We start from the raw sequence: 27,512 nt of genomic DNA, 5'->3' as shown, positions 1-27,512 counted from the left end.
CAACCCCGCCAACAACGGCCTGTATTTGGCTCTGTTATTGCCTGTCAGGACTTGATTTTAAGACCAGTGAGTATTTTACGTGACTAACTGTTTATGGTCGATTTGGACGAGAGAAAAGGATAACAGAAACGGCGTTTTAATCCCTCTTCCCCACATCCTCGGCAAGAGGCCGTAGTCAAGGCGCTTCCAGACACCCGGAATAATTCGTCCATAACAGTAACGGCATCTCGCAGGCTAGACCGAGTTGGGGCTCTCCTACCGACAAGTGAGCCTTGCAACTAGATAGCTCCGGATTGATTCACTACCCCCCTCTGGATATTTATGGTAACCGTGTCAACCATAGGTAGACGTTGGGTTGGCCTTGAGGCGTAGCACGATGAATAACCAATGAGCGCTGATGGAACTAGTGCAAACCATTTTCATTTTATTATTGTTGCATTGGTTATTGTCCTTGCTTATTTAGCGGAAAGGGCAAACAGCTTTCTCGTGCAATTCTGGTTGACGTACTCCGAGTAACCAGGGTTTGCCGACTTCGTCGGTATGGAGAGCAGCTACGCCGTAGGTGCCGGCAACATACTTCTCGACCACTCCCATTGTGGCGGGTGGGATCGACATAGTTAAGTGATTATCCTGCAGCTTAATTCCGGGTCAAGGCTTTGCTGATGCCGCATATGAGATGAATCGAGAGTTTAAGAAGCTACCTGTTGCCTCTTGATAATATCAAACGGTTACTCCGGTTTGCACGGAGTACTCCGCATACATTACCGCAAGAGATAGGTATATCGTTACACAGTATATCAACAGTATCAGTCTCTGTCGTCTATTCCACGGGGCCCACTGACGTCACTACTACAGCATTTGGGGAAAGACATGTCACCTCACCTTGAGGCTTCACAGCAACTCTGCGTTGACACACTGTGTGACCTTAAAGAAGTAAAATATATATAAAAAGTACGTTCTGCCTTGATATACGCTTCTTCCGTGCATGTATGTACATCTTCTCGTATCTGACGGCAAAGGACAGTCATATAAATAGAAGTCCATGTGGAAAGCCGGATTCTGAGTTCCCAGAGGCGTAATCCTCGTATAATTTGGTTAAATCTTCTGCGCGCAAGATGGCACTGGCGTCCTTGGGGTGTAAATCTCTGCTAAGAAGGTTGGAAGGCGTGAAATAAGGACGAGAGATGAAGTCTAGAAGGGGAAAAATTAGCATGTTTCGTATTTGAAAAGGATATCTGGGAGTTGATGCGCCTTGGAGGGCCAGTCTCCCTGAGTCGTGAACCGAGCTTCGTCGATGACACCAGGGACTATACGGAGTGAGTACGAATAAATAAATAGTCTGTGTAAGACGGGAAGCCTACAAGTGTCGTCCGCATCAAAGTAAGCGACGCCAAAGAGGGTTATATTAGTTTATGGTAGAGTAGAGAAGTGCGCCGTAGTTAATTAGGCGTACGGAGGAGTTTGTGGTGTTGTCGTTAATTCCTCGCGTAGTCAAAAGATGAGACGACAACGACAACGACAACAACTCAACAACCTCCATCACCTCATCTCTCCGGCGACCACAGCGATAAATAAATAACGAACACCAATCGTGAAAAATGGACACGGCAAGTTAAAGAGAAACATCGCTGCGGCCTCTGTTCCTCCATGTGACTAACTAGCTGACTGTAAAAATAGAACTTCGTGGCTGGGTTGGCGGATGTCCTCGCGGATAGACGGAGCAGTCCTGATGCTGGCTAGGCTGAGCCCCCTTGACCACCACTCCATACAAACACTGGAGCTCGACAGGGACCAGAAAAAGACGACGGCCGCTGCTGCTTTTTTGGGGGCACTGGAACCTGGTCGGCCTCCTTGTCTGTTTTTGCTGCAGATGCCCTGGTGCTGCAGCACAAGGGCGTTAAGGGGTAAAACACCGCGTCAATATCCACACAACCAAGTAACTAGGTTCTGGTAACTGGTGATAAGTCCGGCTTGCTGCTCGATGACGGAGTTCTGTCCTCCAGGCACCAGCGAGGAACGGATTTTGAAGAGTCGCGGGGCTGGTTTTACGGGAACAGCTGTGTGAAAGACCCTACCTATACTCCGTATGGTGGAGCCCATTTTCTCTTATCATAACAAACGGAGCAGAAAGGGACTTTGGTGCAGTTAATAATCCTTGGCTAGTCATGTCAAAATCCAATAGTTATCTCCAGGATTCGCCGGGGTGCTTGGGGGTTAGACCGAACGCTTCCCTGGTTAACTAGTTAGTTGGTGGGTGCTTACCAGGGCAGTGATATAGCCCGCCCCCTTGCACAGGCCAGCGGAGGTTTTGAGGGCACCAGCCTGGGGCAAAACTAAGAATAAGACCCAATTTGAGTCTGGCTGCTCCCGCACAATACGGGCCTTACACACTTTGGCTGATCGCCGCCTGCTCCCCAGTGGAGGCGTCGGCTTTGCTTTTTCCTGAGTCTCTTTGGCCGCAACATGTCTCTCCAGCAGCAGCCCTGCACACCATCTATCCAACCCGTAAGATTCGCTGAGAAATACGGGCGACGATGATCGAAAACGGGCACTTATGTGATTGCCTATTCATATATCAGCCTGTTTCCCCGGCCGTGAACATAATATGCACGGTGCTGACATGCCGCACTTGTGCGTTTTTGGGAGAAGAGGGCTTATCTTCCAACGGATCCGGTTCTATCACTCCTCGCCCTTGTAGCTGCATGCAGACACATACATAACACCCCAATCTATATCGATCAGAGCCTTGTCTTGTTTGCCCTTGTCATATGTTCGCCAGGGCCAGCAGATTTTTTAGTGGCGGCTACTCCTTTCTGTCGCTCTATCAAAACTGGAAAACGACAGGGTAAACAATATTCATACTCATATAACTAGATAAGTAGTATGAATACACCCTCGGCTGCCAGGTACGCTCCACCATCCTGTCCCAAGCATTTATCAGTTGACTAGCTCGGCTCAACAACATAATATCTTTTCTTTTAGGATCCAATTTCCAACAATTATCGTTCTTTAACGCTCGTTGGACGCCCGACTTTCTTTTCTCCAAGGACGGATCTTCGACCCAACTCGACGGATTCGCGCGCCTATTTCTTTGACAGATCCGCCATTAATCAAAAGGTAGCGTTCGTTACTGCGATACTGTGATATCCATTTTTCGTCGCAACATCTCGCGCAGCCATTTATGCTCTTGGGGGATTGGTGGTGGTTGAAGGCCGGAAGTAACGAAGGCTATGAGAGATACCTAAACATTTCAGCTGCAAAGAGGTTAGTTTTCAGATACCCGGTTGTACCTGCTCTGCTTTCTCCCCAGTATTCGTGTCATTTCCTTCTTTTGGAGCTTCGAAATTGGTCTATATGCGATGTGACAATGAAGTCTATGGCTTTCTTCTCCACGCCTTATCCCGCTTTCGAAGCCTCAAGATGATTGCGCAAGCGTCTTCTGCAGCTTCCCATTGTTGAGGAGAGGTTTAGTCATTTCCAGTAAAATTGATTTATCTCATTTTTTGCTTGATATCCCGTCAAGAAACGAATCATCAGTTGTGGCTTTTTGGAAATCTTCCGCCTATCATGTCTTTATCCATGCTTTGGACCAAGCTAGTGATTTCCTAAGGCGTTGAAACAATGAATCCGATCCGAGGAGCTTGAGGTGGAAGCAATTGCATTTACATCTACCGGATGGCCCGGGCAGAGGGGACGGCAGTAATGACCTGCAGATGTTTTGTTGTCACCGTTTTGATGTGCAGTAAGAGCTGACCTGATGCATGAACTCTAGAGGTGGGAAAACAGCAGCCATGACGATCATCGTGAGGTCTGAAAAGCTCAATAACCTGGTGCCCTCGGCGAAGAAGATGAAGAAACTCCAAGCCAGACAGTCAGAAAGCAGTATGAACTGGACGAAGGATATATCTGCGAAGCTTCGAGAACAAGGTCCACAGCAAAATTCACGGAAGCAAGGAGAAATCGAATGCCATGGCTACCGAGCGTACGACACGACAGCGCAGACCTAGGAGTCCCACCCCTGCTCTTATTCCCCGCTCGGAGTTTGCAGGAGCTATCAGGAGGTTGCGGAGCGTTATCTGGAGGGAGCTGACATCAAGGGGAAGATGACGAAAAGCGACTGCTCTCGCCAGTAACTTTTGCATCCAGATCCTGTGCTGCCACTATGGGCGACAGCTGCCAACGATAGGCTGTGTGATGATAACAGTATTTGCTGCCAGTCTCCTGCCACTGTGACTACCATTGAGACTGGGTTTAGCAGCTGTATGCATATTTCACACCACGCGGCTCATGAATATTTCTCGGATACAGCAGCTAACGAATCAGCAATTCTCCCCCTATCGTTCAATAACGAACTCAAAAGGAAGCAGACCGTCCATTTCATGCTCGATAACAAGCATCACACCTCGCCTGACCCCAGATCTCCAACATCTCCAACATCTCCAACATGTTGTTCCGCGACTACTTGTTCTTCAATATACCCCTGGTCCTCAGTCAGCTGCGCCGGTGAACAAACGCTGCGGAACCTTCCCCAAAAGGGGGCTGTGAATAGCCCTTTTTCACTCAACTCTGTCGACGCTGTTATTTCCAACGATGAATACCGCTCGAGACAACCCGTCCCGGCTGCTAACCTCAAAAGGAGGTTGACTATTCGAGAATCAAGAATGAAGGCACTGCCCCCCTATCCGCCGCTGCCGGAGACCGTACGCCCTCGGCCCCAAGGATCTGAACAGTCACTCAAGCGCTCGAGAAAGGCTTCCCATTCTAGCAACTCACCAAACGAGCTCTGCCTACCCCAAATACCCCAAGAAAGCGATTTTGAAATGCTTGACGAAACGTTCCAGCAGTCCAACCGAAGTTCATTGTTACCTTCCTTAGAAAAAGCTGCCGAAGACCTGGAAGCACATCTTTTAGCGATACCATCGGGCAAAGGAACTCGACCAAACTCTCGATCTCGTTCTCCTTCTCCCTCTTTTCTACAGCGAACTATTACTGATACCAAGAGCGACCAGGAGGCCGCCACCCCTGAAATTCAGAGAGGCAACTCTCCCAGCATGGACCTGGCCCGCAGTAGTATCGAACGCCTTCGCGAGAGCATAGCATCGAAGCAAAAAGTTCAACTCACCCGCACGAAGAACCAGAAGGGTGGGCAGTCTGGCTTTAAGGGAAGATGGAGCCGTCTGTCTGCATTCTCAAAAAAAGGAGTGACAGAGACACCGAAATCACAGCCGGATTTACCTACTCTCAAGTTAGCTCCCATGCATACAGCCAATCCAATAGAGAAGCTGGATTTCGGTTTGAACGTGGTTCTGGATATTCCTGTAGGCTTTGCAGAGCTTGATGCAGACCCATCACCACGGGAAGAATCAAGGCAGACAAAGGCTGCGCCTCGCCCACTGAAGCCGTTGGCAGACAGCATTATTCTTCAAATATTCGAAAGCGTCAGCTACTTTGACGATTTGTTCAATCTAGCTCTCTCGAATCGAGCCTTTTACACAGTGTTTAAACAGAATGAACTGGCTCTTGTCCGAAATACTTTATCTCTTATGTCCTTGCCGGCGTGGGAGCTGCGTGAGATGAGTCCACCATGGGATGATGATGGCGTCGCTCGCCTTGGTGTCAGCGTCAGAGATGAGCCTATTCCCGAGTATACCCCTCGAATATATCTCGAACACTATTCTAGAGACTTATACGCCATGGCTGCTCTAAAATCTATGATCCTTGTACACTGTGAGGGTTTCCTACGGTTAGAAACCTCTCGTGCGCTGGCCGGCCTGGATGAACAGCGCTCGGCAGAAATGGACGATGCTTTCTGGCGTGTATGGACATTCTGCTCCCTCTTCGGCTGTGGGAAAGGGAGAGAAAGCGATATCGAGGCTCAGGTCGACTGGCTCCGGGGCGGTATACTCGCTGAGTCCGATACTAGGCCATCCGCATCTATCTTCAGTCCCATGCCCTTCATCAGCAACCTCCTTCTCGATCCGCCACAAGGTTTTGCTAAGGGGAATAACGGCGGCTTAAGCTCGGATCAACTATGCGATATGTCTGAGATTTGGACTTGCCTTGCCAATCTGCTTAGTGTTTTCCATGGGAAATGTAAGGCGGCACGCAAATTTGGGGTCTTTGACAACAAGGACGTAACTCCCGGAGATGTAGCACAGGAGGAGACTTTACTTGGTATGTCGATCATAATATATATCGTTATTTAGATGGTTGCAAAACTAACGGTTTTTATAGAAGAGTGGACTCAATATCTACTCACCCTAGGCCCTTATGCAGTCCTTACTCTCATCAGCTTTGCCCCTTCTACCCCAGTTGAACAGAAGTTTGCTCGTGCCAAATCTCTAGGCTGGACCCGCTGGCAATCTTCTGTGAAAGCAGAGAACGAGCCAGCCCGGCTGTTCTTCAAAGAAGCTGTCTCACGGGTTTGCCGAGACCTCCCTTTGAGGTCAGCCTCCCTTTCTTCTTCTAACCCGTCCTCCCTCTCTTCCAGAGCATCTCCCCAAAGTTCAAGATCAAAACGAAGTAGCCAGTCGAGCATTACAAGCCAGAAAAGTGCCCGTCGCCAACGGCAAGCTGGCTTTGCAGCGGAGCTTCGCAATAAAAAAATATCCCTTGATACAGGGCTGGGTATCTCCAACGCCATTCCCAACTGTGATGAGCGTCCAACTCCAGTCTCTGAGGTGGTCGTTAACAAATTCATTTCCTCCGAATCGGGGACTCCATATCTCCATCCCACTCCTCGAATGCCAGTATTCAGTCCAAACAATCATTCTCGCTCAACCTCAAGATTATCATCACCACAGCCCACACCACCGCCAGTAGAGGAGAAAATTTCTCAAGGCCGCCAGCCAATGCCATCTAGCCGGCCCGCACCACACCACAACAATTGTTTGGAGCTAGTCGTCCCAGACCCAGCTGACTTGGCTCTACAGAAGATGGTGCATGAGCTAGGCTTTGATGAAGAAGATGCCAAATGGGCTCTGAAACGGACTGATACAGGTGAATCAGTCGATATCAATGCCGCTGTCCATCTTTTACTCGTCAAATCCAATAAGGCGAACCCTTCGTCTGTGGAAATGGGCCTTAGGCAACGCGAGTCTAATATTCCGCAAACAAAGGCAGATGAGATCTACAGACCTACCTGGAGATGGGCATAAAACCATTGATACCCTAATTATTGTTTTCATATACCCACCTTGCATATTAATGTGCAGCTATATTTCCTTTCTAAAATCTACTTTATAGTTTGATTGGGTTCCATGCCTATGTACCTCTCGTTATACCCAGCGAGGAGTTTGTTTTCTTTGCTCATTTTGCTTCTTTTGACTTTAAATGATGGTTTCGACGCAGCTATATACCCTTCCTTATGTTTGGTCTTTCGTTTAATCTCCCCTCTTGGGAATAGGGCAATGTGTGTATAGCTATTGGCTGGCCCCTTGAGATGTATAATGATGGAATGTTTTTCATATATGTTTAAACGTGTCACCAAATACCTACTTATATTATACCTCTCTTTAACTCTCACCTTCATGACCAATGTTATTATAATTTCATATAAATTTTTTCGGACAAATTATCATGCATAGATAGATTAATTAAATAGCAAATAAGGAGCTCGAAGTTCTCCCAAAGTTCGCCCTTACCAAGCAAGTGAAGCAGCTAGGCCATCGAGCTCCCTCTCATAATTCCTATGACAAGAGATATGGTAAAAGAATTTACCCAAGAAATCACCTGCATCCTTGAATATCTTGATTCCCTCCGTCAAACTCTCCGGTTCATGCAACTTACAACTGGTAACCACACCATAGCTCTCAATAACCCCAGCGGAAGAAGAGTCGGCGAAGTCAAGCTGCGGCACGTCATTACCTAGCACTTGAGCGACCAAATTGACTGCCTCACCCGTGGCGCCGATAGCTTTCAAATGGCCGAATGATTCAGAAATCCAGTATCTGATCTGGCCTATCTTGCTTAGGATGCGAACATGCTCGCCGCCAGGGATGAAAGTGGCGTCGAATAAGGTCGAGCGTGCACCATCATACTGATGGTCAGGTACGATGCCCTTATCCGTTTCTCTGTGCTGGTGTGCAGCAAAGATGGGCTGGCGTTTAGTTCCAATGATGAATGGTAAGGCTCCGGCGGCTTTGATTGCTGTTTTGGCGGAAATGAATGCTACTGGATCGTAGCCGTCTCCGATCAAAATGGCAATACGCCGGGATTTGATTGTTGGTGTACCAGTACCGACCTGGGGATGGGACTCGTTAATCTCTGCCTGGCTTAGATTGATTGTTTTCTGGCCCGGATTGGAACGGGGTGAAGATTTGGGAGTTTCTGCCCCAACGAGAGGTGCCACTGCCTGTGCGAGGGGGAGGTCAATTTCAGCCAGGCGTAGGACTACACGGGTGTAAACGGTTGGGTCATCACAGTGGTCCAGTTCGAATGCTAGGGCGTTCTGAACGTGTTTCTTCTCATATGGGGTGAGAGAGTTGTAAAATAACTGAGCTTGGTTGATGTGTTCACGGAACTTAGCGCTGAGAGTGCGTTGCTTGATACTCATTATCTTTTCAGGGAAAGAATGGAACCCCTCCCCAACCTTGGCCGGAGGGCATGCCTCGAATCTGTTTGGCCAGTAGTTGACGGTGCCCTGAGTGATCTTATGGCGCATCTGTCCGTCTCGGTTGTGGTTCATGACGGGACACACTGGACGGTTGATGGGCAGCTCCTCCCAATTGGTTCCGAGACGGGAGAGTTGGGTGTCAAAGTAAGAGAAGTTTCTACCCTGTAAGAGGGGATCGTTTGAGAAATCGATGCCTGGGACTACATGGCCGGTACAGAAGGCGACTTGCTCTGTCTGAGGGAAGAACTCGTCGACGTTACGGTTCAGTTCCATCTCACCAATGTATCTAACCGGCACCAAATCTTCGGGCCAGATCTTAGTGGCATCGAGGATATCAAACTCAAAATCATGCTCCTTTTCGTCAGGGATGACTTGGATACCGAGCTTCCACTTGGGATAGGCCTTGTTATCAATGGCCTCCATCAGGTCCTTTCTGTGGAAGTCAGGATCTTGGCCACCGAGCTTGAGAGCTTCATCCCAGACAAGAGAGTGAACACCGAGCTCTGGAGTCCAATGGAACTTGACAAAATGGCGCTTCCCTTCTTTGTTGATGAGAACAAAAGTGTTGACTCCGAAGCCTTGCATCATACGGTATGATCGTGGAACGGCTCTGTCAGACATGGCCCACATGAACATGTGAGTAGCCTCAGGATGGAGATAGACAAAGTCCCAGAAGTTGTTATGAGCAGTTTGGCCTTGGGGGACTTCATTATGAGGTTCTGGCTTAACAGCGTGAACTAGGAGGGTATTAGTATATGTTTATAAAGTGGGTGGAGAGAAGGGGTGGGAGATATACCAAAGTCAGGGAACTTGATGGCATCCTGGATGAAGAAGACAGGAATGTTATTCCCTACGAGATCCCAGTTTCCCTCCTCAGTATAAAACTTGACGGCAAAACCGCGGACATCTCTGACGGTGTCTGCACTTCCTTTACTTCCCTGGACGGTAGAAACCCGGGCAAAGACAGGTGTGGTACGAGACGTGTCCGTCAAGACACCGGCCGAAGTCACATCTGCAGCACTTTCAAATAGCTTAAAATGTCCAAATGCACCGGTTCCACGAGCATGAACAACCCGTTCGGGAATTCGTTCGTGATCAAAGCGGTGGATCTATATACCTGTCAGTCAACAATCACAAACAAAGCTGAGAGAGCAAACGTACCTTCTCTCGAGCAATCTGATCCTCGAGCATTGACGGCCCAGACCTCGAGCTATCGGCTGCCTTTAGCCATTCATCTGTATTCTCGACCTTGGTTCCATGATCCGTGGTGATCGAACCAGCAGTATGGATATCCGTCGTATCCTTCGCCAGGTCGGCAAGCTTCTTGTCATGAGGATACAGGCCCTGGAGGGTCTCCTGCACTTTTCGAATTCCTTCTTCGACTTTCGACATGTTGTCTCCAAAGAAGTACCGGATATCTTTGGTAGAGTAGTCTAGTATTCAATGACGGTAGATGTCAAGTTGACAATGACGGTGGACAAACAGCTGAGAGCAGCCAGCTAAGTGGCAACAAGCAGCTTTTAAAAGGAAACAGACAAGCCATTGCTGTTTAATCTGCTTAATCTGACTGGCCATCTATCCTTCCATCGAGGCCATTGACTTGGGTTGGACCTAGGGGAAGGCCGTAGGCGATGGCACAGGTTATGACGTCGGTGCATCCACACCCCGGCGAATGAAGTTGCAGGCGTAGCAAACAGGATAAAGATGATAAGCAATATTAATCATAGCAGGGAATAGTTAAAGGATAAAACGTATGACGATAGGCCAGTACTTGGAATGGCTGCGTTTGCAACCACTGGCATCCTCAAGGATTGCGACAACTTCCGGTGTTGGTGTAGGGTTGTTGTACGGCTCGAGACTGCATCAGCGCCAAAGTTTACCCAGTTCTGTGTACGCACAGAGTTATAGACACATCTGGCCATGATACTGTGCGATAGCAGTGAACAAATAAATAATTCAACAAAATAAAACAAGAACCTTGCAAAGCATAATAATAAATGAGGTGATTAAAAAAAAATGGAAAACACAAAAAAGTTAAGGCCGACGTCGGACGGATTCGAACCGTCGCCCCCGAAGGGAATTGATTATCTGTTTCAGAGAAATTCTAGTCAATCGCATTAGACCACTCTGCCACAACGCCTTGTTGATGTTAGGTAAGGCAGCCGGACTCGTGATAACGCACAGCTCGATCGGTAGGGGTAGTGAAGACACTACACCATACGTACTAGATACCAATACCTAAGTATCGAATTATACCTAAGTCTCTGCCAGGGGCTGCTGATGAGAAGGAAGCGCTTGGCCGTATTGGCCCATAGATTTCTCGGTTTTTCACAAGACAAAAGGGATAGATAGTAGCATTAAACTGCTTGTCCGCTTATTCATTAACAATCATTATCGCTAGCAAAGGGATGGCGCTGGCAACGGTCATTCAATATAGCCAGTCTGCCTACTTATGAACATTAGGAGAAGATATCGCCGTATCGTGGTCTAAAAGGACTTTTGCAGGTGTTTAAAAGGTAGATGTAGATGTAGATATATATGTTAGGCAAACAGGTATCATTTTTGTGCGTCTACGAGCTTAGAAGGGACATGAGACGGATTATGAGACGGTGCCAGGGGTAGGCACTTTTGGAGTGGTGCCCGCCGATGGGACCGGTCCCTGTCTGCTGAGAATCCACATGAAGACGAATTGGATCATGTATGAGTAGATGAAGAGGAACTGGGTTCGTCTGTTGCGTTGGGAGCGGGCGACGGTCGGCATAGCACCGCCTCGCATGGCTGCATCGCTCGAGCTGTCCGGTAGCAGGACATACTTTAGTGAACGTAACTATACATTCAAACTGTTAGCATATTCATCACCAGCTTAACTCTTTTTTTATTTTTATTTATATTTTTTTTTTCAATAATCCCAATACTGACCAAGAAAAATGCGTTGGCAAGGAAGGTATAGATGAACACAGTCCAGCCAACCCAACCTCCGGTGCCTTGACCAGGCGTAAGGATCTCGGACACGCCCAAGGTAACGATGATTCCAACAAACTTGTACCCGGAATAAGCCACTAGGTCAAGAAGTTGGGAGTCATTGTTGATATTGAGAATGTACATGGCCACTTTGAGACAGATAATCTCAAATACCACCACAGCCAGAGCAATGAACGTTATCGAACGCAGTATCTCTGGATGGAAATTCCCTCGGAGGCCAGCCATGACAGCGGAGAGCAAGATGTAAGTGACCAGAGCCATGGCAGGAATATACATGTCTGGTGAATTGACGTCGTCTCGTGGCGGGAGGTACATGGAGGTGTACTGCGCCTGGCTGATCTGACCATTCGCGGAGGCTGCACCAGCCATGCGTCCTTGCTGGCGGAACCATGGTTTATGTCTCCAGGGGAACAGGACAAGGGCAAGCTTCTTAAGGACGTATGAATTGGAGACGTTGAAGTAGTGTTTTAGCGCAGGAATTGACACATATCGGTTCAACTAGATAAAAAAAAAATTATCTGTCAGTATCCTGTGCCACACAACATAACACAAGAATAGATATAACCCAACCCAGCAGGGAAAAAAGACATACATTCTGCTCCATGTACTCCTGGCCTGCCATGACAGCGCTCTTTCCAACCTGAAAGCCCATCTGGGCTGTGGGATCCGACATAAAGCCGCCAAACCCAGGGGCAAACTGGCCTCCTCCCTGAGTTGGATTTGGCTGGTAGGGATTGTTGTATCCATGCTGCTGGTGCTGGTGCTGAGGCTGTTGGGACACTGGCGGCGGCGGTGACCGCATCATCGGCACTGTAGAGACATGTTGAGGGATCGGGTGGTGGAGGGGAGGCGACTGGGCCGGAGGGGGTGCAAAAGTGTTGCGCTGCATCGTATGCGTGGTCTCTATTTGGGGAGACGTTGTCGCTTCCCCTGGCTTGATTGCTGGCGATCTCTAGTGACAGGACAAGTGTAGTGGAGGCTAGTAAGATAGCATAGCAGCTTGTATGCCCTGGGATCCTCCGCACAGTCTCTAGGAGGCGGTGGTGTTGCGTTAATATGTTGGTGATCAAGCTTGATGGCGGCCTTCCACCACTGCCTTATCTCTCCTCGCCCTGCCGAGTTATCGATCGACACATACTAATCGCCATGCCGTTGTCACGTGATAGAGTCTAAGTGAAGAGTTATAAAGGAAAGCAAGCAGCCAAAAGACCGAGCGCACAACTAGTGAAGCAATATTTTTTAACGCCATGACGGAAATGCTCATTTTTGGGTATACACGCTTACCCAGCGCAAGTCTACAACGACAACCACAAGACAGGTTAGGAATACACTTAAATAGGGCATCTAGGTAGCTATTTGTCACATTTTCCCTCATCACTCACCACAGGGCATCCGCCTTCCACCAGAAAGTCCTTGATGGTCTAGTGGTCATGATTTCCGCTTGTCAACTTCGCTTAGTAAGCGAGTAACAAGCGCGGGAGACCGGGGTTCGATTCCCCGTCAGGGAGTTCTTTTTTTTTTTCGACTTTTTTTGAAGTTTTGGCTCTCGTCTATCAGTATTATTGATCGCCTTTACTATAAACCTGCGTAGCTTATTTGCTTTCATTATAAGCGTTCCTCGTCGTTCCTCTACGTGTCTACTATGCAAACAGAGGCACTAGTGTACCTACTCTATGACGCAGCTGATTGCTGATGCAAACTTTAACACAAGGCTATAAATACTCTACTTTGTCGACTTTTTTGTCACAAAACAATTTTCCATTACACACCGTGAGGTGCTAAGTAGTTTTCTGTTCTTTTCCTACTTGTGAGGACAGTGATGAGACAAGTTTGTCGTACGCAAGTACTAGAGGGAGGGCGTACCACTAGGATACCTTCATAGGCTGCCCTGGGCCGGAACATTCTCCCAAGACACACTTTCTGAGTCCCAGTTGATGTAACTATACCTCCTTTCTTTCTAATATAGGCCCGGTCTTCCATCCCCTTATATAGAATTGTCTCAAATGAATCTGAATACATAGACGACATATGGTCGCCGCTTTGCCCAGGGGTGGTCAAGGAGCGATATCTATGTAATTGGTATATATTATATTGTCCACGTTTGGAGATATGCTGCTGGATAGACAGCGTATTCGATGCATTAGTCAAGCTTGGGGCTTCAAGTTTATTTTAGGTCACGTTTTATCTAAGTAATTTTGACCAATAAGAATTCTTACTTAAATTTCAGACGGCATAATATTAGCCTTTTTTAGTTATAGTCAGTTTAACGTTATTTTGACTCAAAGTAAAATCTCTATCACGTGGCAAAGCTGTTGATAAGCTGAAAGTTGTTATCAGAATTATCAAATCTAGACAAGAAAGAAGGAGAACACCAGACAACTCCTCAGGATCAAGCCGTGTTCGCCTTTGAACGATAGCAGACAGGATGTTGGACGCCTTTGAAGTTATTACTACGTCCGGGGTGGTTCTCTGGTCAAAAACATACGCTCCAGTTAGAACCCATATCGTTAACGCTCTGATCAAAGATGTCTTTATCGAGGAGAGGACCGGGATTGACCGAGCTGCTCGGAAGTATAACAAGGAACAATATACCTTGAGATGGACAGAGGCAAAGGGGTTCGGCCTTATCTTTGTTGTTAGTATTGACTGACAGGCCCATTTGCTACCAGTGCCCGCTAACGCTTTGTCAGGCAGTTTACCAGTCCCTCCTCCATCTTAGCTGGATTGACGACCTCCTGGAAAACATAAAGACTATATTTTTGGGCCTATACAAGGAACAGCTTAAAGGGTCGCAGTTCAGAGTCACCAACTACCCGTTCGACAAATACTTCGAGCAACAGCTAAGGGAGCTTGATCAGACAACGGAGCTTCCGGCCGAAGACAAACGTCAGCTTGGCGTAGAAAGCAAAAGGGATGCACTTACACAGGCAGATACAGGAGGGCCACCACCGCCGCCTGTTCCGGGGCTTCTTGCGGGTGAGATTACATTCTACGCCGAATTGTATACGTTATCTCCTAACTCATTTTCTAGTGCAGCGTCAAGCTGCGCCGGCGACGGAGGTGCTTAGCGACAGCACCCCGTCTCAAACCCCAGAAACGTCTCGACCTGTTACTCCAAGCTCCCAGGTCCTCACCGCAAAAGCAGGGCCAGGAGGTCGCATTTCTCGTCGTGCCCGCAAGGCCGCCAACGCCAACTCAAACCCTAACTCTGGCGCGGAGGATAAGGGAAAGAAGTCAACTAATGGCAAATCTGGTGGAAAGAAGATGAGAAAGTGGGGGCCAGATGGTATTGCAGATGAAGAAAGTGATGAAATACTGGACTATTCTGCAAATGATGCTGGTGCAAGTGCCACTGAAGACTTGCCTACGCCTTCAGTCGATCCCATCGACAGCGATTCATTCGGAACAAAGACGAAAAAGGGCCAGTTCGTTCTCAAGGATCTCGGCGATGAGATTCATTCCATCCTTCAGACTGCAGATGAAGAGAAGGCTAAAGCCAACGGATCTTCTGCTGGCGTCGTCAACTCCAGCATAGGCGCCATCAGTAGCATGTTCCGCAACGTGGTCGGGGGGAAGGTGTTGACCGAAGCTGATCTGGTGAAGCCCCTGAAGGCAATGGAAGATCACTTGCTGAAGAAGAATGTTGCTCGTGAAGCCGCTGTTCGCCTTTGCGAGGGTGTCCAAAAGGAGCTGGTAGGTAAGAAGACAGCCAGCTTCCAGAGCATCGACTCCGCCCTCCGCGCGGGAATGGAATCATCCCTTCGCAAAATTCTTACGCCCACATCCTCGCTTGATCTACTCCGTGAAATCGAGGTAGTCACCTCACCTACGAATCGGCAACAGCCCCGAAGGCCATACGTGATCTCAGTCGTCGGAGTCAACGGCGTCGGCAAATCCACCAACTTGAGCAAGCTGTGCTTCTTCCTGCTACAGAATAAGTATAAAGTCCTCATCGCAGCCTGCGACACTTTTCGTTCTGGTGCAGTTGAACAGCTTCGTGTTCATGCCAGAAATCTCAAGGAGCTTAGCGCAAGAGAGAACGCTGGTCATGTCGAACTTTATGAAAAGGGCTATGGCAAAGACGCAGCTAATGTCGCTAAGGATGCTGTCTCCTACGCCGCTACAAATGACTTTGATGTCGTTCTAATCGATACCGCTGGTCGTCGACACAACGATCAAAGACTCATGTCCTCCCTGGAGAAATTCGCCAAGTTTGCTAACCCCGATAAGATTCTTATGGTTGGAGAAGCGCTGGTTGGCACCGATAGTGTCATGCAAGCGCGGAATTTCAACCAGGCTTTTGGTTCCGGCAGAGGCCTTGACGGATTTATTATTAGCAAGTGTGATACCGTAGGAGACATGGTTGGTACTCTTGTCAGCATGGTTCATGCCACTGGCATACCTATTGTCTTCCTTGGTGTTGGACAGCATTACGGTGACCTCAGGGGACTTAGCGTTCCTTGGGCTGTTGGCCTGCTCATGAAGTAACGAATGTAGTCTTTCGTCACTTACCATACAACCTATCTATTTATCTCGGTTTGCTGCTATTAAGCGTATTACTTGGAGAGCCTCTTGGAGATTGTATTATGCAAAAATTACCCCTAATTGAAGTTCTAAATTCTAAGTAACACAAGCTTTTTTAGGATAGTGATATCCCAGCTGTTAGCGTATCTATGTACCATGGTATTGCACACTATATAAACCCGTCTCCTGTGCATAAGCGCCTACTCCGGCTCTTGCTATTACTTCCTTTTTTCTTCTTCAGGATGACAACCGAAAGAAACTCGTTAAATCATGTAAGCCCGAGATATGTAAACGCTGACATGCTGGTATATCAGGAACCAAATCACTGGACTGCTTTCTGCTTTCTTTTTTCCCTTCCTGGAACTTGCCTCCCCAGCTATGGGAGCATATATTATTTGATTGATTGCTTGGTCTTATGTATCGCTAAACGCCATCTTCTTCATCTGACTTTCCGCAGTCATCGTCTTCCTCTCCCCAGCCCTCAGCTTCAAGGTTGCGAGAACGAATGCCCAGGCTAAGCAAGAACCCGAGAAAGGCTACTCCGCCGAAAACCCCGAATGCAAGAGCCTCACCCTTTGGCTGTACCTTTGTGGCAAGCGTGAAAAGGCTTCCAGACAAAAACGGCCCAACAGCACGGCCTGCTGCAGAGAGCGTTTGAGCAAGGCCGTTAAGGGAGCCTAGAACAGAGTGATCTGGCGCAGAATTGGTGATCTATATAGAAAAATATTAGCAATACAGCCACTTATGGTATGGCATGAACGGCGCCAAAACACAAAAAACATACCAATAGTAACGCGCTAGTTAGACCACCAACAGTAGCGACAGTTTTGATCAACAACACTACACATACTTCTATAGCAACCATGACATTTTGCTTAGATATAGTTATATCGGCACCTGCTTTGTTTTTGTAGCCGATAAAAGGCATTAGGATAAATGATGCAACAAAGCCAAGTAGGCCAGCACGATAAGACCACCTGTTGCCCATCTTGTCGCGAAGCCTTCCAAACACACATATCTGGAAAACTATCGTGACAATACCAGCAAACGCCAAGGACATGCCAATCTCTTTTGGATTGAACTCTCGGCCGGTGGGGGGTGGCGCCTGTGCGAAGATAGGGTACAGAGAGTTGAACGAGACATTCGACAGAGAGAAGATAAGGTAGGTGAGAAGTAGTAGAATCATGTCTCTGTTGAATATTTCGTCGCGGTTGAGTGCCTCATTATGGGACCGATGAGGGAAGAGAGGCGTGACGCTCAGGTCGGCGTCGTCGTTGTCTTCATCACTATCAAGAGAGTCTCTGTAATGATGGGCTCCGTAGCGGACAGGGTGTCGCGGATAATCTGCATCGTTGTCATTTCGCAGATAGGTTGGCCGGGACGAGCTGTTAAATTGCCACAGCCAGGTAAACATGTCGCGGAACTTCCGGTAAATGCGAGGAAGCATTTCCGCGCCTTCAACACTTTCTTCCAAAAATATTGACGTAATTATAAAGTCTGCAATCAATATAGCAGCAGACATGAGGTTTGGGGCAAGAAATGGGTAGCCCTCGGCATTTGCGTCTTTTGGGGCAAGCAGTCCTCCCAAGAGTGGGCCAGTAATACCTCCAATTCCATATATCACTGGTAGGTATGTAAAAGCACGCGACTGATTACTGCGATCTGTTATCTCCCCCAGACATGTGGAGACAACCCCCTGGTTCCCGTTGACCAGCCCCATGAAGAGTTGAACGACGATGGCCTGCCACAGTGTTTTACAGAAGCCGAAGGCAAGAAAACACACAGCAGTAAGAGCAGTTCCCAATAATATGACTGGTTTTCTCCCAATACGGTCCGATAACCAACCCCAGAAAAAGTTGGTAGAAAACTGCGCGAGCGCAAACGCAGATGCTATCGTACCGACATATATCCCAACTTCGTGGGACTCAACCTCTGGAAAAGAGGCTGCCATTGCCGGTAGATAAGGGCTTATGGAATTAAGCGCGGTCTGCTCGCATAGAGCGATAAATGCGAGTACAGACATTTGCTGTATAGGGATGGGGGTAGAGGTCGGGGCCTCTGAACGTTCGCCCGCATTATGAGACGATGAGAGGTTCGTAGACGCAGACTCGGCAGAGAGAGGACGGCCAGCTGATTTTGGCGGCGGCGTAGAGAACGTCTGATAGTGAGGGGTCGAGGAGACCCGACGGGCCATTGGTGATGAAATGTTGGACATGGTGCGCAGGCTGAAGCTTAGGTGCGGAGAAGACAAGCTAGGGATGCAACTCGGAGATTTGCAGGAAAGCGACGCTCATCAACTTGAAACAAAAAACGCCTGGAGGCGTTTTTCAGAACCAGGCCAATTTACATGGCCGAGCTTGACGCACTGTGGTAATGCAGCGTTGGTGAATGGATAGGAATAGGAAGGGCGTCGTGTTGGTGAGTCCGCGAAATTCGAGGATTACTCAAAAATTATATCGTTTTAGGTTTGAGCTAGTAGGTTTTCGGTTAGTCCAGTCGGCAATCTTATCTTATCACTTTTGCTTAGTCATTAAGTCAATCTGAAAAACCATCCAAGCAGAAAAAGGAGAAAAACAACCACCCAAGAAAAGTCAATGAAGGACAAAAAATCACAGCAGAGAATGGAATATTAGTTACGAATACGCGATGAATCTGCTTTTTTTTCTGAGTATTGAAATGCTACCCCCGCATGGGCCCATACAAGGTAGCATCCGTCTTCCGCGTTCCCGCAAGTATAACTGTGACTAGCCCAGAACCGTCGGCCATGAGCCCAACGTCTCATGGGCGGAAATTGACCGGGAGCGGCCGCCTGGATACTTTTCTCCTCATGCAAAAGGAATCTGTCCCCAGTCACGGTGAACATATTATTATCTAGCCGATCTTATGGGGCTGCTGCTTCGGTTACAGAAGTGCAGTGCAGATCCAGGGTACCTGTGCCTGGCCGGCTCGCCGCGAGCTAACGGCTGGAATCAATGGCCTCCATCAACCGCCAATTTTGTTGGCATCTTGCGGATGGGCTTTCCATCTGGCCTATCTGTTGTGTTCTCTTTTTCGTGTATCTCATGACCAGGTAGTTAGCTTTTAGTGTATAAAAGCTAGATCTCTTTCTCTTTCTGTTGCCATTTCATTCATATAAAGAAGCAGACATTTTGTCTTTAACCATTTGATACCCATACCTGGTCATCTATAAATGATTAACCCATTCTACACAATGTCGCATGATAAGGACCAACTTATCCATTCCCTTCGATCTCACCGTGTCAACACTCTCATGGAAATTCGCAGAATTGAGAAAGCTCTCGTTCCGACAGGTAGCCCTGATATCTACGAGCCGCTGGCCTCGGCCTGGCTACACTTTGTCAACTCGAACAATCTCCTTAACGAGCTACGCAGCCTTACCAAGGACTATCCGTTTAGCTCTGAGTGTCTAGACGAAGCCAAAGCTCTAGTCCTTCAGGACCCATCAAGCTCACGAAGCTGGAATTATTGCTGGCTAGTTCTTCAAAAGATCCATGACCAGTGAGTTTTTCCTTTTCACGGAGATTCAGGGTCACAACTACCATGTGACCCTTTGGATGATCATGAGTCTACCAACCATTATTTGTCACTGCTATTTTACTTTTTCTAATGTTTTTTCTTCCCAACAACAGACAACTGATCTCAAAGCATGCATGGGCAGCTGCCGCAAAGCCGGAAATGTGGGGCGGCTGCACGCCGGACGCTGGAGCTATGGAGAGCCTTGCAAACGTTTTGCTGAATGAATGGGCTCGAGTAGTGCATTTGATGCTACGCCATTGGGAGATTCCACCAATCCGATAAACGACATTAAAAGGCAGGCAAGGCAGATGACGATGAATTGGACCCTCCCCTCCCCCCCCCACGTAATTAGAGTGCGTTTCCGGGATATATTTCAGGGGTGGACCCTGTTGATAGATGTCTCTTCACGTCTGTGCCTGTACGCTTTGAGTAATACTTGCATATGTGACTTGGTGCTTTCCTATTTTGATTATACTCTATGTTCCGGCGTTTAAACCTGATGTTCTTGGATTTCTATGTTCGGTAGCAGTACGAATTCCCATGGTAAACTGCCAGAATACATGTAAGGAGTAGCTACTTACCAAGCCTCGAGATAAAATACCAGCATACTGAATAGTAATATCGTTCGCTTGAATGGGATCGTTGGAGAGAAGTTATGGATGAAATCTCGAGCTCCTGTTTCTTTTTGTGGATTACATGCCCTGAACCCAAACATGCCCAATGCCATCTCGTATTAGCCATGGCATCTTCACAGCAATGACCTCCTCGGCTCGCCAAAGCGAGTCAACTGTGTAACAACAACGGTAACAAGGATGCCACTATCGGTTCTGCCTTCCACTCGACTTACCGCATGCAAATGGTAGTCACCCCCGCATGTCAGGGCGCTCCGTATGTGCATGCACCTTGAATGCATGCATGGAGCGGAAAGCGCAGCCTGGTTCATGCAGCCTTTTTCCAGATGGCTTCATGTTTTACCTGGAGAGTTTCGGCAGTAGGGTATGGTTAACTCTATGCCCGTCATTTAGCGGATGGTGAATCCCCCTTTCAGGGCAAATGCAATTGTCAACAAACTCGTTTCTTCCGACGTCGCAGTTGGCTACGTAGTTGGTTAGTTAACTGGTCAAGGCCTAGGCCGCATACCTGATAACTACCAGCTCACGCCACACTTCTCTAGGCTGTAGGCAGCGCAGTTCCATCCAGCCCGAGCGCAGTCGCATATTGCATTCACAGTTCAGAGTATACGAAAGGAAATTTCTTTTAATACATTCAAACCCCTTTGCTTTTGCTTGATAAGCTTGCTCTCTCCCAAACGAGGCATTGCGATGCTCCCAATGGCCAGTATTTAAAGGTACAGCCTAACACGATTAGCTTAAAACGGTGACCTACTAGCCGGAGTGCGCTCGCGCCTCTGCTTTCTGACGACGGGCGTTCAACGAAAGGACTGAGGTGCTTCCAGGGTTGATAAATTTGAGCTTTCCCCTCATTATCTGGCTGGCCAGTTTGACCGCCAATTGTGTGGCGCCCTGATGGCAGGGATGCCCGGGTCGTTATACACGGAAGACCTCATGTGAGTACTGTCAAAGCCGTCAGACAGACATGGTGGCGCTTTAGACGTTGTATTTCTCAGCATTCACAGATACCAAGCCAAACCAGTATGCCGGTAATATTCTTAACCAACTGATGTTCTTTGGGTAATGATATGTTGTCAATATGGACTTTCTTGGCTACTGGGGAAGTGCTATCAAAATCCAAAATCATAAATACCCAGGATTATTTGTATTGTTGTGAGCTACTGTAAACTAGGTGATCCAACCCAACATAGCAAGGCATCTCAAATCACCACTTGTACATATTGAAGAGGCCTGTTATGCGTATAGAGATACCTAATTGTTATGGTTTGTTAGCACGGCTGAACAATGCATGTGCGAGAGACCAAATTCAAGTAGCAAGCTTGGTGGTTTTCAGCGATCTTGGTAGAAAAGAGTGATATCACTGCCCGAAGGCATCAACTACTATCTTGTGCGAGAGTGTTCATCAGGAAACCAAGGAGGGAATCGGAATGTCGTATATTTACCTTAGTAAACGGGCTAGTGAACGGGAGTGCTGGTTGTTAGTTTTGGCGACGCGACATATTACATTTGACGGATGACTGAATAGTTCCTAGTATCCTGACAAAACTGTTAGCTTATTCGAAGCAAGATAAAAGCCACAACAGTATCAATTGAAAGTAACAGGAATCAGAATATGTAAGAAATTAAATATCATCCCGACAGTTGCTTGAGAATGCTCTGGCGTGAGCTTCACAAAAGCCGGATCAACCGCAAATTACCACATCATAAAACGAAAAAAGAATGCAAAGCGAGACAAGATTTACTTACTCTGCATAGTTATTAGCATCATAGTCCATCTATTCCCCTCGCTTGACGAGGGTCCTGATAGCAAAAGAAGAAGAAGCAGAGGAAGAAAAAGTTGTTGATGTCCCAAAAGTTGACGAGGGAGAAAAAAAAATCTTTATGTAAGAGCGCAAAACGGCGCTAAACCCAAAGCGTGCGAAAGCCACTAAGCCGATGATGGCTAAGCGAGGCAACTTTTTTGTGTGGGCAAAAGCTCGCTGGACACATTGAAATTCGCGATACCAGAAGACAGCGTTCAACTCGACAACGACAACGACAACCCGCATCCACCCTCTATAGCACCCCTTCGGTGGACAGTGAGCATTTCCCACCATTGCGCGCCTATTCCGGCTCCTCGACTAATCCGTTCGAACTGCTGCAGGACTCCTTCGCCATGTCTCAAGAGATTGATATTAAGCCCTCGACATGGAAACTTGTCGAGGTCGGCAGAGTCGTGCTGATCCGAAGAGGTCCATATGCAGACAAGCTTGCTGCTATCTCTGAAATCATTGATCACAAGCGCGTACGTTTTTGCCCTTGTTTTGACTCTCCGAACGGGATATATTTTTATACACGAGATGAAAGGCAGTATTGGAAGGGAATCTAACAGGACACTGAAAATATAGGTTTTGGTTGATGGACCCTCCGAAGACGAAGACAAGGCCGTCCCACGCCAATCTATCCCTCTCGCCCATGTCACCCTCACATCTCTCTGCCTCGACAAACTCCCCCGACGTGCCAGAACCGGTGCCATGAGGACGGCTTGGAAGAAGTCCGGAATCGACGCCAAATGGGCTCAGACTGGCTACGCTAAGAAGAAGGAACAACAAGACCGACGACGCAACTTGACCGACTTCGAGCGATTCAAGGTCATGAGACTGAGGAAACAGGTTCGTCTTTATTCTTCCAAGCTATATATGGCTATACCTGTCATATATACAATAGAGCAGGATTGTGTTGTAAAAGCTAGACTCAATTGCTGACTACTCTTTCTACGACTACAGGCCCGCTTCGCTGTCCAAAAATCTCTATCTAAAGTCCGCGCTGCTTCGTGAGGAATTATGGGTTGACGATGTTCGGAGGAATGGCGCATTGAATCGGGGAGGCTTCTTTTGCTTGGAGAAAAAAAAGGCATAGAGATGCTCTCCCCTGTTCAAGAAGGAATGTTCAACTGTAATCAGTTTCAACCTGAGGAATTGAGGACAGATTTTAATCTGCGAACCACTTTATCCCGACTAGATGGAATAATACTGGATTCTCACAACAGGCTTCTACTACCATGGTTTTTACGACTTTTCAGAAATCAAAACAAAAAAGAACTTCCTTCACACTCTGTGAATTGACTGTGGTATTATATGTAATAAAAAATCCATATGCTCACTATAACAGATCAATATCTCTCTCCCTACCCGGACTTTATGGGGTTAAAGTGCCCTCCGTATCTAAGTTTCCACCAACAGGCTGGGGCAAGTGCCACATATTGGTGGTATCCTAACAAAAAGACACTGGTCTACGATATTACTTCTATAAATTGTAACAAGTCTGTATTTTCATTCTATGTAAAGCAGGAAAGCTAGTAGTAGTCGTCGGTAGTGGTTATATAGGTATTATGCCATATATAATTTGCTGTTGCCGGACATTGTGGTGAGATTTATCTGATTTGTGTGCTGCGAAAAAAAACCTCGCTAACGGGATTGGGCGAGACCACACACCAAAGCGGTTCGCAGCTGTAGCAACAACCACCACTGAACCAGCACAACATTTGAGTACCAGCACCAGCTTTCGGGTAAGTAGAATTGGAGGCTGTTTCTGTGTTTAATAGCCTCAAATAATTTGTGGCTCAGAGAATAAAATAATGCTAATGGACCTTCTGTGCAATTTCTATAGTTTACGTCTGTTCTTCCACGCATAACCCCCCGCCGACATTTACAGCAAACATGTCCAACCCACGAGTAGAAGAGCTCCCTGAGGAGGATGTCAAAGCTACCGTTGAGGAGAGCTCCGACTCTGAGGCCGGTGATGAAGGCGCTGAGGAACTGAACATTCCTGGTGGCTCCGGCGTTACCATTCTCTCCCGTAATGAGAAGAAGGCTAGAAAGGCAATTGGCAAGCTTGGACTGAAGCATGTTCCTGGAATCACTCGAGTTACCCTCCGCCGACCAAAGAACGTATGGATAAGCCAGACTGAGAGCCTTTATACTATTTTGAACACCCTAGAGCTGACATATATCTAGATCCTCTTCGTTATCAACCAGCCCGATGTCTACCGCTCCCCCACCAGCAACACCTGGATGTAAGCTTATACCATTATTATTTGCCTTTTGCAATAGTCCCATCTGGCTGGTTTTATCCCAACTAGAAACTATAGCTAATTGGTTCTATTTTCAGCATCTTCGGTGAGGCCAAGATCGAGGACCTCAACTCCCAGGCTCAGGCCTCCGCTGCCCAACAGCTTGCCGCTAGCGAGAGCGCCAACGCCGCTGCCGGTGAGTCTGCTGGCCAGGAAGCCATCGACCTCGGAAAGGGCAAGGCCGCCGAGACCGAGAAGAAGGAAGAGGAGGACGATGACGATGACGAGGAAGTCGATGACGATGGTCTTGAGCCCAAGGATATCGAGCTCGTCATGGCCCAAGCAAACGTCTCGAGAAAGAAGGCCGTCAAGGCCCTTCAAGAGAATGACAACGATATCGTCAACTCTATTATGGCACTGAGCATATAATGACCCAGCCTCTGTACCTACCTACACATCTTTCAATGATGTTGGATCACCTTCACATCTTGCCTTTTACGCCCCATCTGACGTGTGCGATATCAAAATGCTGTGACTATAAATGAAAGAAACAACAACTTGATGCGCATGTCTTTTTTTCTTTCTAAGTAAGGAATTAATGAATACTATCTCATGTAGTGTTATAGTAGCCGCATTCTACAAGATTACACAAACTGCTGCCACTGGGATATGCCACTTTGATACGAAATTTAACTGCAAGCCTATCCACAACCGTAGCTATAAATAATCCAACATATTTTTATCAAAATTAACTGCCGGCATCGACCTCGCCGTCGCCAATATCAACCCCCCATGCCGCCCACAAGCGACCCCAGGGCCGAAACGGGTCATGTGACCTTCCACGTGACCGATTTTGGCCAAACATCGAACTTCATCGGAACAAGCAGGAGAAAAGAAAGACGAAGTCGAAATTGCACGTCTCGACAGAACTCAGACACACCACATTCACGGTCACAATGGCAGCTACAGTACGTCGCCCACCCTTCTCATGAGATGATTTGCCTGTCCTCGGCCTTTGTTCTCCCCATTGAGTCGATATAGCCAGCTAACACGCAGTTTACCAGCGGAGCGCTGCTCTCAAACTCGATTGGGCCAAAGTAGCCCAGAGCCTTGGACTTCGCGGCCAAACCGCTTCCTCTCTCCAGGCCTTCAAGAAGCGTAACGATGACGCCCGTCGCAAGGTCCAGGTCCTGTCCGAAACACCACAGACCGTCGATTTCGCCCACTACCGCAAGGTGTTGAAGAACCAGGCTATCGTCGACGAGATCGAGCAGCACTTCAAGAACTTCAAGCCAGTCACCTACGATGTCAACCGACAGTTGAAGGCCATCGAAGCCTTCGAGGCTCAGGCCGTGAAGAACGCCGAGGAGACCAAGGGCAAAGTCGAGATGGAATTGGAGTCTCTGTCGCAGACCTTGGACAACATCGAGTCCGCCCGACCATTCGAGGACCTCACAGTTGTATGTTCATCCAAACCCTCGTTGTATTCCGTTACAAGTGTGCTGGCCGTCAATTCCCCCTCATATCTTCAATTGTGGCTGCAATTGCCTCCACTTTGGATTTCGAGGGTCGTTGTGCGGGTTTGCGTTGCTCCCGACGACTTAAGTTTACACGCGTAAAATGTCAATGCTAATGATATGTCTGCAACAATTTAGGACGATGTTGCCGCTGCTGCCCCAGAAATCGACCGAAAGACCGCTCAGCTCGTATCCAAGGGTATCTGGATGCCACCAGGCTACAAGGTTAGTTCTTTCCATATAATGTCCTTCCCAGCTTATATCAGTTGGGCTTCCACACATGCGACTGTGTTGTACATGATTACTGATATTTTTGAACTGAACAGGAGAAGTACGGCGACTTGGCTGTCATGTAAAGTTGCACACTGCTCTCAAGCCGTTGCCACAGCCTGTATCCGTGATTTTCTATGTATTTTTGGTATTCTGTGGCTTGAAACGCCTTTTTGTCAGCATCCTAATGCTGCGTGGAGAGTACTATCGACCACAGCTGTATAGAACCGAGAGTTTCCAATAGAAGCATGTTCCTTTTTATATGTTCATTTCCCTTTGTGCCACTGGCAATTTATATGTCGCCTCCGGATTTGTGAGGCTGCATAAAAATTCTCGTAGCCGCTCATTACATTCATCAACGTGGCCAGCCAAGTTAGTTAAACCATCCAGTCAATGATAAAACTATGCACAGCCAACAGGCCGCTCCGTAACCAACCATGGTAACATGGCATATCCCCCTGCCACCCTCATGCCGCCATCGCAGGGCAAAGTGAGGGGGTTTCTGCACGATCAGAAGCAAACAACCTGAGAGCCAGGCTCAGATACAACCTTGGGCATCGCAAAACGGATCAACAGGCGCTGCCAATTGGCTCCAGCCCTCCGGAACTCCGGATTGGGCCTGATGTTGATATTCGGTGTCTGATATGGGAGGCATTTGGTCATCTTCCGGTCAGGGGATCCAGTGATCGAGGAGAGTCGGCAATGTTGCAGCACGACGCACACAGGGCGGACAAACAAAATGCTACTATGTTGACAGATAGTAAGTACCAGGGGTTAAATATGGAGATCCCTTTGCTTTTCTTTCTTCTTCTTTTTTTTTTTTTTCGTGATTAATATGCCGTGTTGGGATAATGCTCCATACTCCATGTTGTCTGTGTCTGTCCGTGGTCACTAACAAGTTTACGTAGCTATCAGGTAGGTACCTAAGTTATTGTATGTGCTTACTAGACCGAAGAGCAGCGCGGTTTTCTATTACTCCGATATTTGGCACCTCGATGACTTTCTTTCTATCCAGTCTCGCGAGTTCTCGCGACTCTAGCGAACTAATGCAATACTCGCATAGTTCTCGTGTTTATCAATGGAGCCCGGAGTGGGAATGCAAGACTCGGGCTGTTATCGCAGCGAAATTGCTACATTGCTATATATAGTCATATGAGTGGCCAGCTGGTATTGAAACACTCGCAAGCGCTTGATCTCTATAACTACCAAATCTGCATACTGCAGAGACTTTTTCTTTACTTAAAAGGCGCAAAGACGGCACAGAAGGAGGGTACTTCTGACCCTCAGGCCAATCTAGACAGAGTCAAATGAGACAACATAAAAACCTACGGGCCCCTTTTCTTCAGAGAGACACCGGGCCTTTTGGATTTGGCTGCTCAACTGGA

At 47.8% G+C, this 27,512-nt stretch overlaps 10 protein-coding genes and 2 non-coding genes across 12 annotated transcripts; 7 read left to right on the top strand and 5 right to left on the bottom strand.

The window, feature by feature from the left end:
* Positions 1-234: 234 nt before the first annotated feature.
* MGYG_00282 (hypothetical protein) lies at positions 235-594 on the bottom strand (the record flags this gene model as incomplete). The annotated part of the gene is made up of 2 exons (XM_003176144.1): positions 235-255; positions 508-594. 2 exons carry the CDS (start codon positions 592-594, stop codon positions 235-237), a joined length of 108 nt encoding a protein of 35 aa, XP_003176192.1.
* Positions 595-3,791: 3,197 nt separating this feature from the next.
* MGYG_00281 (F-box domain-containing protein) lies at positions 3,792-7,157 on the top strand (the record flags this gene model as incomplete). Its single annotated transcript, XM_003176143.1, has 3 exons — positions 3,792-3,982; positions 4,205-6,174; positions 6,235-7,157. 3 exons carry the CDS (start codon positions 3,792-3,794, stop codon positions 7,155-7,157), a joined length of 3,084 nt encoding a protein of 1,027 aa, XP_003176191.1.
* A 482-nt stretch (positions 7,158-7,639) lies between these two features.
* On the bottom strand, positions 7,640-10,006 carry MGYG_00280 (catalase A; the record flags this gene model as incomplete). The annotated part of the gene is made up of 3 exons (XM_003176142.1): positions 7,640-9,351; positions 9,411-9,723; positions 9,776-10,006. The coding sequence occupies 3 exons, from the start codon at positions 10,004-10,006 to the stop codon at positions 7,640-7,642; spliced, it is 2,256 nt and encodes a 751-aa protein (XP_003176190.1).
* A 649-nt stretch (positions 10,007-10,655) lies between these two features.
* MGYG_10503 lies at positions 10,656-10,754 on the bottom strand. Its single transcript has one exon. It is a non-coding gene; the product is annotated as a tRNA-Ser (tRNA).
* Positions 10,755-11,213: 459 nt separating this feature from the next.
* Positions 11,214-12,485, bottom strand: MGYG_00279 (transporter yif1; the record flags this gene model as incomplete). The annotated part of the gene is made up of 3 exons (XM_003176141.1): positions 11,214-11,441; positions 11,534-12,094; positions 12,189-12,485. The coding sequence occupies 3 exons, from the start codon at positions 12,483-12,485 to the stop codon at positions 11,214-11,216; spliced, it is 1,086 nt and encodes a 361-aa protein (XP_003176189.1).
* Positions 12,486-13,006: 521 nt separating this feature from the next.
* MGYG_10502 lies at positions 13,007-13,104 on the top strand. The gene has a single exon. It is a non-coding gene; the product is annotated as a tRNA-Asp (tRNA).
* Positions 13,105-14,021: 917 nt separating this feature from the next.
* MGYG_00278 (signal recognition particle receptor subunit alpha) lies at positions 14,022-16,084 on the top strand (the record flags this gene model as incomplete). Its single annotated transcript, XM_003176140.1, has 3 exons — positions 14,022-14,231; positions 14,287-14,572; positions 14,628-16,084. 3 exons carry the CDS (start codon positions 14,022-14,024, stop codon positions 16,082-16,084), a joined length of 1,953 nt encoding a protein of 650 aa, XP_003176188.1.
* Positions 16,085-16,543: 459 nt separating this feature from the next.
* Positions 16,544-18,335, bottom strand: MGYG_00277 (hypothetical protein; the record flags this gene model as incomplete). The annotated part of the gene is made up of 2 exons (XM_003176139.1): positions 16,544-16,831; positions 16,905-18,335. The coding sequence occupies 2 exons, from the start codon at positions 18,333-18,335 to the stop codon at positions 16,544-16,546; spliced, it is 1,719 nt and encodes a 572-aa protein (XP_003176187.1).
* A 996-nt stretch (positions 18,336-19,331) lies between these two features.
* On the top strand, positions 19,332-19,939 carry MGYG_00276 (hypothetical protein; the record flags this gene model as incomplete). Its single annotated transcript, XM_003176138.1, has 2 exons — positions 19,332-19,639; positions 19,771-19,939. 2 exons carry the CDS (start codon positions 19,332-19,334, stop codon positions 19,937-19,939), a joined length of 477 nt encoding a protein of 158 aa, XP_003176186.1.
* Positions 19,940-22,444: 2,505 nt separating this feature from the next.
* On the top strand, positions 22,445-23,105 carry MGYG_00275 (60S ribosomal protein L14; the record flags this gene model as incomplete). Its single annotated transcript, XM_003176137.1, has 3 exons — positions 22,445-22,573; positions 22,677-22,940; positions 23,055-23,105. The coding sequence occupies 3 exons, from the start codon at positions 22,445-22,447 to the stop codon at positions 23,103-23,105; spliced, it is 444 nt and encodes a 147-aa protein (XP_003176185.1).
* An 882-nt stretch (positions 23,106-23,987) lies between these two features.
* Positions 23,988-24,769, top strand: MGYG_00274 (nascent polypeptide-associated complex subunit alpha; the record flags this gene model as incomplete). The annotated part of the gene is made up of 3 exons (XM_003176136.1): positions 23,988-24,218; positions 24,285-24,343; positions 24,439-24,769. The coding sequence occupies 3 exons, from the start codon at positions 23,988-23,990 to the stop codon at positions 24,767-24,769; spliced, it is 621 nt and encodes a 206-aa protein (XP_003176184.1).
* Positions 24,770-25,296: 527 nt separating this feature from the next.
* On the top strand, positions 25,297-26,213 carry MGYG_00273 (ATP synthase subunit D; the record flags this gene model as incomplete). The annotated part of the gene is made up of 4 exons (XM_003176135.1): positions 25,297-25,308; positions 25,405-25,800; positions 25,996-26,082; positions 26,184-26,213. The coding sequence occupies 4 exons, from the start codon at positions 25,297-25,299 to the stop codon at positions 26,211-26,213; spliced, it is 525 nt and encodes a 174-aa protein (XP_003176183.1).
* Positions 26,214-27,512: the final 1,299 nt, after the last annotated feature.

This window comes from Nannizzia gypsea, genomic scaffold (assembly GCF_000150975.2).
Source record: "Nannizzia gypsea CBS 118893 supercont1.1 genomic scaffold, whole genome shotgun sequence".
Classification (NCBI taxonomy): Eukaryota; Fungi; Ascomycota; class Eurotiomycetes; order Onygenales; family Arthrodermataceae; genus Nannizzia; species Nannizzia gypsea.
Note: the sequence above shows the minus strand (reverse complement) of the source record. Positions and strands in the feature narration are given on the sequence as shown.